Below are 10,959 nucleotides of genomic sequence, written 5' to 3' on the forward strand. Positions count from 1 at the left end.
TCACAGCCAGGCTCAGTCTAACCTGAACCTGAGGTCAAGTCAGGCCGCGCAGGACAGAGAGACGGAGCGCTTCTCCCCAAACCGCGAGTTCACGTTTCTTTAGTATTAACTCCAGCGTGCGCGTTCACGCTCCAGCGTGTCCGGGAGAAAGTTGAGCAGAGGCGTGAAAACCTATAAATGCCCAGAATAGTTTTAATAGGTGAAATGGTATCCATCAAGGAGGCGCTGAAACAGGACCTGCTGTGCGATATATTTCTGTGTGTGTCTCAGTTTGATATGAAAGCTCCGATAAAGACTTCACATAATCCGCTGTTTTATAGACAGACGGAATTTAAAAAGGCCGGTAATTACACTTTCCTCCTTTAAACACGTTATGTGCCACGATTATATGTCCGTGTGGGCGTTAATATGTTGGTGAGTCCAGGCAATGTAGTTCAAGTGAAATAATAATAATAATAATAATAATAATAATAATAATAATAATACCCAGAATTCCCGTAAATTCACCATATTGTAAGGAATCATTGTGACATGCTGACAGCTTATCATAGATTTAAATATGTTTTATTCTCAAATATGGCAACAAAACGCTTTTATTTCTTTCTCTTTTTTATCCGTGGAAATGTATGTAAGAAATAATAATTTAACCCATTAACTACCGCTCTCTCTCTCTATCTCCCTCTTTTTTAATTTCAGACTACATGTGAACATATTAAAATCTTTGGCTTGTTTGGCTTGACTGATGTGTTGAAGGGAAAATATGGCGCAAATATGGGGAAAAGGGGGGTGGGGGCAAGGAGACCACAAGAACCTATAGATCCTAAAAAACACTGAGGACAGAGAGGAGAGAAAAAAGGACCGGCGTGAAGAGACGAGCCTGAAATTAAATATACCGTATACAACATGATAACTGTGTGGCTATATAAACTTTAATAACGAGCGTTCATTTATATAACTATGTCCATATACTGTTACCATAAACAGAAATCTGTGTTTTTAAATAGCGTCCCCCGCTTCTCCTTCTTCTCCCAGTTCGTTATGTCCAAAAGAGTCCGGCCGCTCATTCGCTCTCCTCCTTCTCCTCCTGCACGGTGGTCGTTGAATGGTTGTAAAGTCCTTGAGCCATGAGCTGCAGGGCCAGGCCGTTCTTGTAACCGCTGGCCTTTTTAATCTTGGCCCTCTTATTCTGGAACCAGATTTTAATTTGGGACTCGTTCAGGTTGAGTTCCTGGGCCAGAGACTGTCTCCGCTGCTCCGTTATGTAGCGGTTGGCCTGGAACTCGGTTTTGAGTCTCTGCAGCTGCTCGGCCGTGAACGCCGTCCTGGGCCGCTTGTCCTCCTTGCCGCTCTTTTTCTTCTTCAGTTTCCGTGTCCTTGGGCCTGGTGTGGAAACAACAATGGGAAACAAAGATTTATTCTAAGGCTGGACACAGTCTGACACCGAGCCCCACTTATTTTTTTTTTCTCTTCTATTTTAAAGGCGTTTTGAAAGCGTCTCTCTGTGAGCGATGATAGCACCTTATTATCTGCTCGGTATGCCCGAATGTAGGTCACAAGTCTGTGCGGGAATGATCTGGGCAGGTTAGCCTGTGCTGGGGATGACTTCTATCAAAATAATGTTTTGATGTTACAGTAAAAAAAAAAAAAAAACAGCACAGAGAATGAGCGGAACTGTTAAAGCTGGACGCTGTGCAAACATAACTTGTTTTAAATCAGAGCAAATAAATATAAGCCTTTGGTGGAGGAAGTGGAGGGGGGATTGTGGGAGAATCTCACGATTGATTATTCATTACTATTTGACATGCTGAAGGTCTGCCTCACAGGTGAGTGTGGGACGTGGGAGACAAAGTAGCCAATCAGAAGAGAGCAGCAGCAACCCAAACAACAACAACAACAACAACAACAACAACAACAACAAAAAAGCTCCAGTGCAAATGATGAGACTTGTTAAAGCCTTATGAGCCTTGTCCTATCGCTCACACGTGGAAGTGTTGGAGGTGCAGAGATACAGATATCCTCCCTGCACACTCCACAGCTCCACAAGCTGCAGCACAGCTAATGGGACCTCATCCGAGGCTGCTTGATCAGTTATGACTGCAGCAGCGCGGTATTTTCACTTCAAGGACCCGATCGAATAAAGCTGAAGCAGCAAAAAAAGAAAGAAAAAAAAGCACGGGAATTTGGTCACGTAGCTGAATATATGAGTGCGCATTGATCCGCTGATTAACTGTGTACTGCGCACATTTAATCCAGTGGGACAAAGGAAGCGCTGTCGCTGTGATACAGGGCAGGCTGGGGAGCTTCGGGTCTAATATTAGATTTCATAAAAAAATAATAATAAGTCGCAGAAGGACCTCTGCCTTTACCCTGACACATAACCACCACCATTAAAGCCAATAAAACCTTCCGCACCATCACATAGGCCGGCCTTGAAGCTATGAGGCACGCGCGCGCGCACACACACACACACACACTGTTTCAAAGATAAATCAGCATCCTGTATGTTTGAACTGCTAAACATTAAACGGGCCTAAAGTCAAAAGCCATTGCATGACATATGCAAACACTCGAACCTGTGTGGATTCAAATCTTTAAACGGCTTCAAACTCATCTCTAAATCGAAAATGCATCTTCTGCATCTGCTCAGAGGGAAGAAAGCGGATAAAAGTGAAAAGAAAAGAATTGCTTTCAGAAAATTAAAAGCAGCAGTGGTGGAGGTTAGAAAACAGATCCATGCCTCTTTTTAAAGTATTATTATTTTCAGGATAAAATTCGGGAGCAAAAACAGAGAAAAACATTCCAGCTTTAGTTCTGTCAGACTAAATAAAATTAATGTAAAATAACCGGCAAAAACAAGTTAGCCCGTGAAAGACCAGACAACAATACATTTGATTTTTTTTAAATAACCGTGTGGACTTAAAATTGGGTTTAATAAGGTATGAATCCTCGGCACTGTTGTTGGCTTGTTTTACATTACTTTGGTCTTTTCCGCATAAGGGAGGAAACATTAATATTAACAGAAAAGCCAAATACATTTCATATATTTTTGTGTAGTTTGCCTTATTTAGAGTTTTTAAAAAGTTTTTTTTTAAATACATAAAAAATAAATCTGCTCGTGACACTGCCTGGGGCCCACATCAGCTTTAGCCCCAATGTGCTTCAACTTCACTCTGAATTAATTTACTTAATTCTTCACTTTGACTTGTTCTTTTGTCACCTTGTGCTTCCGTTACACGCTCCATTATAAACTGCTAACAACTTTTACTTCAGCGACTTCTTTTCAGCACTTTACCCCCGACAGTTCTTATTTTCGAAATCAAATCCCTTTGTTTTGATTGGCTGGAGCACCTCGGTAAACTATTTAAACACTCACGTGCCAATTGTAAATTCCGTCTTTTTCTTCACGCTGGCACCTGGAAGAAATGTATTTGACACAGCGGAGAGAAACACAAGTCATCCCACTCCAGCACCCCACTCAGTATAATTCGGGGACTACTAGCGCCTTACCAGATGAGGGCCGGTCCGAGTACCGCGTACAGTACACCCAAGCGGGCCACAACAGCGGCTGGCTTTCTTTTGCCATGGGCGGAGAGCCTCCATTGCTGCCGCTCATGACCATAATTGACGAGGGGCTGTCTGCGTATCTACCAGTCCCGTTGCTCGTCGATTCGCACTGCTTCGACGAGTTCTGCTTGGAAGAGGGGGAAGAGGACGTGGACGACGACGAGGAAGGCGACGACGAGCTGCTGTCGCTGCTGCAGTTGGAGTCCAGGCACAGGCTGCCGGTGTGCAGCGGCCTCGCGCCCAGCGGGTTCACGTTTTCCCGACCCGACGTCTGGCTCCGGTCGCGGTAGCTCGGCTCTTTTCTGCAGCCAAAGTCCGGCCGGAGGATGTTGTCTATGAAAAAGTTCGTGGTTCTGTGGGCTTGCTGGGCTGCCTGGTGTGGTAAAATCATAGCAGGGGATGGCAGGTTCGGCGACAGGGACATGCTCTCCTCCTCGGTTGTGTCCCGGCCGCTGTTGGACTCCTTCTGCTCTTCCATAGCTGGTGACCGTGAAAAACGTCGGCCTCTCCACGCCAAACTCCACTTGTTGCTCACTCTCCCGTCCCCTTCGGTATCCAATTCAGACAGACAGCATGTAAAAAAGCCTTTTTTTTAAACTAGAATAAACACCTGCGTTCGTTAACAATATCACCTAAAGCATGCCCTCTCCTAACAGTGTTCCGAGACCTGGCATAGCGAACAGCTCCACGTTACAGCCAGTGTCCCTGCCGCTCCTCGGTGCAGCATAATATCTGTGTATTCGCTCTTCCCAAACTCTCCTAAAACCGTTATCTCCCCCCCGTGTGTGTGTGTTTTCTCCCTTTCTCTTACACCCAGCCGGAAGCACGTGTGCGCGTACACACAAAGCAACCGGCCAATCAGGAGGGAGAATCGTCCCTGTCACAATTGACGCTGTCCAATTAGAGCTGTGGCTGTGCTGCGGGCGAGCACGCGCACGCAGCACGCGCTTATTAGTTGGATCGATTCAGGAGAAGCGCACGTGCACAGACGTAATACACACCAAAACAAAAACAAGCGCGGAGACAACCACCATTAAAAAAACTGCTCAGAAGGGCGAAAGGGTTTTATTCCACATCGCTACATGCTCTTTAAGCACATTTTAGTTTTACAAATTATTTGAATGCAAGCGCACTTTATAAAAATGATGAAGGAATAATAAAAATAAACAAATAACGAGAATAATTTTAGAAAAATAGGACTACTAGCATTAATGTTTTAGCTAAAATGTAAGACCTTCTATTTGGTGAATTTTGCAGCGTAAATACTGTTAACCGTCCAAGTGTAAATTACATTACATCACGTGAACTGACATCAGCTATGTAAAACATATTTCATTTTACGTGGAGTGTTTTAAGTATATGTATATTTAAAAAAAATATGTATGTATCTTCATAATATTAGATAAAATATAAACAAAATAAACAAAAACATTTTGTGCGCTAAACAGCTCCTCCGTAAAGTGCATAAAATGCACATTGTGGATTACAGCATTAGTTTCTACAATCTCATCAGATGATTTACCTTTGTTCTTTCCTTCTCATTATTTTTTTTCTTTTCTCTAACAGTGAAATACAACGAGGATGCTGTAAACGAGAACACGTCAAAGCTTGGACTGTTAAAACCACCAACAGCATCTGTACAGCGTTACTTTACCCTTAATCACAATTTGAGCTATTACAGAGCCACGAATTTGACACGAACAAACCCAAAATTCCGAAAAAGTGACCCAGTAGTTATTTAAAAAAGCACAAAAATCAAAGTTGAACACTGTAGTCTGTACAGTGTGTGTCCACATAAAGAAAGGTAACTGTATAGTTTCCTTCCTTCCTCTAAGTAGCTAAGCCTTTGACTTAAAGTATGACTTTTGTGTTTTTTTTTCCACAGCAACACGAAAAACCAACATGTTTGCGTTTCCCTGTGATATTTCAGTTCACAGGAGCCCACTCGTGAAAGGGTATAGGGGAGGCTGGAAAACAGGAGTGTGTCCCGATAATAGGTGGCTGCTGTTTTTTTTTTCCTTTTTTGTGAAGATCTTCAGAAATTGCCTCCAAGCTCTAATTGGCGATTTGAATTAATAATAATATTAATAATGATAATGGCAACAGCGTGAAAGTGGGGGACGTGTTGATGGTTAACACGGCCGCGGTGAAATCTTCATCCGCACGGGGGTCGGAGTTAAAGATGAAGGAAGGGGTGTGGAGGAGGGTGTGGGGGGCACCATGGCTACTTAATTAAATTCCAATTAGGACAGTATCAATATGGCGTTTAGCCGCAGCGCCATTGTGGCTAAATGAGCACTCAGTCCCGCTCTTATCTGGCGCCGCAAAGAGAGGGGCTGCTCGAGAGGAGCTGCAAAAGATAATTTATAGCTTTTAATTAGTCTTCATTCCGCCCGATGTGCCCGGTGTTCATCACCGGGAGAGTGGGGCCGGAGAAAACCCCGAGTCAAAGCCGCTGTCAGCGCTCCCTGGCAGGGCCCTTAATCAAAGTGAAGCAGGGCCCGCGCTACAAGCCACGTAATTTCCAAGGTGCTGATAAAGCTTGTTGAATAATAGCGGGGGCCCTCGGAGACACCATTTACAGAAATGACTTTATTGACGGCTTAACGTTGGTAATTCATTTTACCTTTCATGTATTGGGAGCCGGATTTGTCGCCGTAATAGGATGATAAATGCACTGACGGATCGCAGCCCCGGTTTTATTGAGTAGCCTATATACTCCAGGAGCCTCACTGGTACACGCGCACACACACACACACACACACACAGTCAGCCCTGATGAGCTGACTGTGTGACACTGTGTGTGTGTGTGAGGACTGCACCTGGACTAAAGCAGATTTCTCCGTTGTTTTAAGCAGCACATTGTTTCTTTCCTATCTGCGAGGTTCGGTGAAACGAGAAAGCCTCGCGAGAAGCAAAAGCAGAAAATCTTACATTTATTTCTTTAAAAAATAAAAATAAAAATCCTGCTTCACTTTCTCCACGTCCTCACTCTTAAACGTCACTGGCTTCATCTGTGTTTGCTATAAAACCAACAGTCTGGGCATTCATTCAAACACTACGCTTGATTGTTTTTTCACACAGAATTGCTAGATATAGTTGTATTTTGAAAGCTCATAAAGATGTATAATAAAAAACGCTTGGATTAAACACAAACATACTTTTTTATATTTTGTTTCAAAGTTTAAGAAATAGACCCGTTATTAACCTTTCAAATATGTGAACAAATGATTAGTTAAGCATTTGTTCCACATCCTCAAAATACTGCATTTATAATTTCCACACCAGCTAAAATGAAACACTGATGTATTTTTTGTTGCTTTATTTTATTATATTTCCCGATTGAACCATGTGTTTGGATGTGGTTTGTCCTCAAATCGTCAAGGATATTACAAATGTTTCCAAATGACAGCATAATTGTGATGCTCGGCGGAAAGTTGTGAGGTTTTGGATGGGCTGTGTCTGGGTGCTGCAGGTGTTTGTGTCTGCTGCCATCTAGTGGAGGATGACGGGAAGCGCAGTAAATGATTCTCTCCAAAATTATGTTGGCTTTTTTTGTGTGCATGCTCATTAAGGTGAAGTAAGGGAATAAGCCAGTATAACCAAATGTTGTTGTTCCTGAGTGAGAGAGAGTGAGAGTTCAGCTAAAGCTGGTATAAGCAGCGGCTGTAATCAGTTGGCTCCACCAGAGATTAATTCCCGCTGAGCATTGACTTAAATGCAAATGTTTTTAAGCTGAACAAATATGTATGAAATCCGGTGCTGAATGCAAATAAAGGCGACTCTTAACGTTAACCACTGCGGGAAGTCCCGGCCTTACATCCTCATTTATGTTCCCTTTACAAGTTAAAAGCGACTACGTTACTTTGGCGCCATCTACTGACCACACTGCGTAAATAGTTTTTTCTTCTTGCTGCTCCCTTTAGGTGTCGTCACAGTGGATCGTCAGCCTCCCTCTCCTCTTCTGTCCTTCCTCCTGTGTCACACCATCCTCTGCATGTCCTCCTACACCGGCAAATCCCTTCTGTGGACTTCCTGTTTTCCTCCTGCCTGGCAGCTCCATCTTCAACATCCTTTGTCCATTTGCATCCACTATCATCTGCACATGCCCAGACCATCTCAGCACTGCTTCTCTAAATTTATCACTACAGTTCAACCTGAGCTGTCCGTCTGTCCACCCTGGTCACTCAAAATGAACATCTTGAATCTTCAGAGTGAAATACTTTTTTATTAAATTCTTATTACATTTATTATTACCTTTGAAAAGTTCAGTTACTTTACAAACCGAGATTTAATGTCACAAACAAGTGGCGCTTACCCCTCAGTTAATGTGTTACAACAACATACTTACTCGCTCAGGCTACAATAACTTTGCACACTTTGATTTCACACTGTGCATTGATGTAGAAAGGAACTTTCAAGTAACCAATGAATGGCAGTCAGTGCAAAACATTCATCCATGCAGCCCCTCTCACTGTTTGCTGGAAATCTTAAAGGGGAACAGTCATGCTTTTCCTTGTTGCTCAATTAAGTTTCACATAATGAAGTCAGACTGTAGCCTGGTAGGATGGCCTGCTTTGGCAAGTCAGAGGAACTCTCATTTATACCGTTTTATATATAAGGGCATACTTGGATTGCTGCCTTCCTATATATGTTCCCTGCTTGCAATGAAACATGCTTGTTATTGTCTTTGTCTGCAAGGTTACTTGTTGGTTTCTGTTCCATTTGCCCAAACTGAATTTGGTAAAAGCGCTTTTGTCCATTTAGCACCCTTGACTTGGAAAAAACTGCAGGACGACTGGAAAATGACAGAATTCATTTCATTTAGTGCTTTTAAACCTAAACTAAGAATCCTCGAGGCCAAGTCCATAACATGCAACTGTGTCAATTAGATTGATTGTCATTTCAACTGAATTTTTGCATTTTTTTATTTGAATTTTATCTTTATTTTATTTTATTTTTCATTTATTTTTGCATGTGTGTTGTTGCTGCCTGTGTTTAATTGTGTAATTTTTGTAACTGTGAGACACTTGCTGCTGCCTATCTTGAAAAAGAGGCTTTTAATCTCAGAAGGATTGCTTCCTGGTTAAAAAGGTTAAATAAAATAAAATATAAAAAAATATGTGCAAGCAATTGCTGTAAGACAAAAGCTCTAAATGCTTCCCTTTTCTGCTCTTGGTTCTGTATGATGTCAAGGAGAGAGAGTATGGCTAATAAGGATATCGTAGATACAGAAGTCAAACCCACCTGCTGTTCAATTCTTTTGTTTATTAGGGGCAGCCAATCATCATCATCATCATCATCATCATCATTTATTTATTTATATAGCACTTTAAAAACACACCTGGTAGACCAAAGTGCTGTACAATATAAATATGCATATAGTAATAAGATAGCAGAAACCAGACATAGCAATAAAATTAATAAAAAAAAAGTCATTTACCCACAGAGTTAAAAGCCAGGGAATAAAAATAGGTTTTTAATAAAGACTTAAAACCTGGCACTGATGTAGCCTGTCTAATATGCAGAGGAAGGTTATTCCAAAGCATCGGCGCTGCAACAGAGAACGCTCGGTCTCCTATAAGTTTCAGCCGTGACTTTGGGATCGAAAGCAGCAACAGCTCAGCTGACCGAAGGGAACGAGTGGGGACATGGGGCTTCAACAAGTCAGACAAATATACAGGTGCCAGACCATTTAGAGATTTAAAAACCAATAAAAGGACTTCAATTGGAAGCCAGTGTAGAGAGGCCAAAATCGGAGTGATGTGATCAAATTTCCTTCTCCCAGTTAAAAATCGTGCCGCAGCATTTTGCACTAGTTGCAAGCGTGACAAAGTGCCCTGCCCAACCCCTATTAAAAGAGAATTGCAATAATCTAAACGTGAAGTAATAAAGGCATGAATAACACTTTCCAAGTCACGCTTGGAAAGAAAGGGCTCAACCTTCGTTAAACGTCTGAGGTGATAGAATGCTGATTTTACCACCCCGTTTACGTGGTCTTCAAAGGTAAGTGCAGAATCAATTTTTACTCCGAGATTTGTGATCGAACTCTTTAGTTGGGAAGTCAAAGCTGCAAGATATTTGGGTCAAATAAAATCGCTTCTGTCTTCCGATCATTAAAATTTAAAAAGTTTTTTGCCATCCATGCTTTAACATCAGTAAGGCAGTCAAGCAGAGGTCGACTTGGGAGACTATCAGAATGACTAAAAGGTAAATAAAGCTGGCAGTCATCTGCGTATAGATGGAATGGCACTTTATGTTTTCGGAAAATCGCGCCAAGAGGCAAAAGGTACAGTGGAAACAATAATGGCCCAAGAATAGATCCCTGTGGCACACCCCAAAGCAGAGGGGCCACAGGACCCCAACTTAACACAAAAGGTCCTATTTAAGAGATAGGACTTTAACCACAAAAGTGCTGAACCAGAAATTCCCACACAGTGCTGTAAGCGGGAGATCAGCAAATCGTGATCCACTGTGTTGAATGCAGTGGTCATGTCCAACAAGACCAGCACTGCATATTTACCACGGTCTGTCGCTATCAGGATGTCATTCATAACTTTTACGAGGGCTGTCTCCGTACTGTGAAATGGCTTAAAGCCGGACTGAAAGATTTCTGACAAATTAGAGTCATTCAAGTAGTCCATCAACTGAGTATAAACAATCCTTTCCAGAATCTTACTAAGAAAGGGAAGCTTAGAGATGGGTCTGAAATTTGATATGACTGAACTGTCTAAGCCTGGTTTCTTGAGTAAAGGATGTATGACTGCATGCTTAAATTCCCTAGGTACTTGACCAGATGAAAGACTAGTATTAATAATGTTCAGAATGTGTGGTCCGATGGTAGGAAATACCTTTTTAAGAAAACAGGGAGGAACAACGTCATTTGGAAAGCCACATGGTTTAGCATTCAACACAAGTTTCTCTAAATCAGATACAGAAACTAATCCATCTGAGGTGGACAACTCAGGAGGATAAGAAATAAGTTGGTCAAACAATATGGAAAACCGCTCGGCGGTATCTGAGCCAAAAGCACGATAACATCGAGAAGGTACAGCCCACTTAACAACAGGAGGAATCAGAGGAAAAGGTGGCTTAAAAAGAGTTTAAAAAGAGTTTAAACTTATTATTTCAGACTGAGTACAAGCTGTGGTGATGGACTGAGACCCAGTGTAAGATAATTATGACTCATTTCAAGCATTCAGTAATGCAAAGAGACTCTAGAACGGATACAAAAGTTCCCTATCACGTGGTAGAAATAGAACTTGACACCGTGAACACAATAAAATAAATTGTAATGGAATTAAAAAAGACAAAAAAAACCCCCAAAACTGGACAAACACTAAAGAAATAAAGACAAAAGGAAAGCAAAAAAACAAACAAACAAACAACCCCCCA

At 42.0% G+C, this 10,959-nt stretch overlaps 1 protein-coding gene across 1 annotated transcript; it reads right to left on the reverse strand.

The window, feature by feature from the left end:
* Positions 1 to 548: 548 nt before the first annotated feature.
* Positions 549 to 4,378, reverse strand: en1b (engrailed homeobox 1b). Its single transcript, XM_085151903.1, has 2 exons — positions 3,508 to 4,378; positions 549 to 1,380 (listed from the first exon to the last, which is right to left on the reverse strand). Exons 1-2 carry the CDS (start codon positions 4,040 to 4,042, stop codon positions 1,061 to 1,063), a joined length of 855 nt encoding a protein of 284 aa, XP_085008029.1. The 5' UTR covers positions 4,043 to 4,378; the 3' UTR covers positions 549 to 1,060.
* Positions 4,379 to 10,959: the final 6,581 nt, after the last annotated feature.

The sequence above is a fragment of the Neolamprologus multifasciatus genome, chromosome 23 (assembly GCF_963576455.1).
Source record: "Neolamprologus multifasciatus chromosome 23, fNeoMul1.2, whole genome shotgun sequence".
In the NCBI taxonomy this organism is placed as follows: domain Eukaryota; kingdom Metazoa; phylum Chordata; class Actinopteri; order Cichliformes; family Cichlidae; genus Neolamprologus; species Neolamprologus multifasciatus.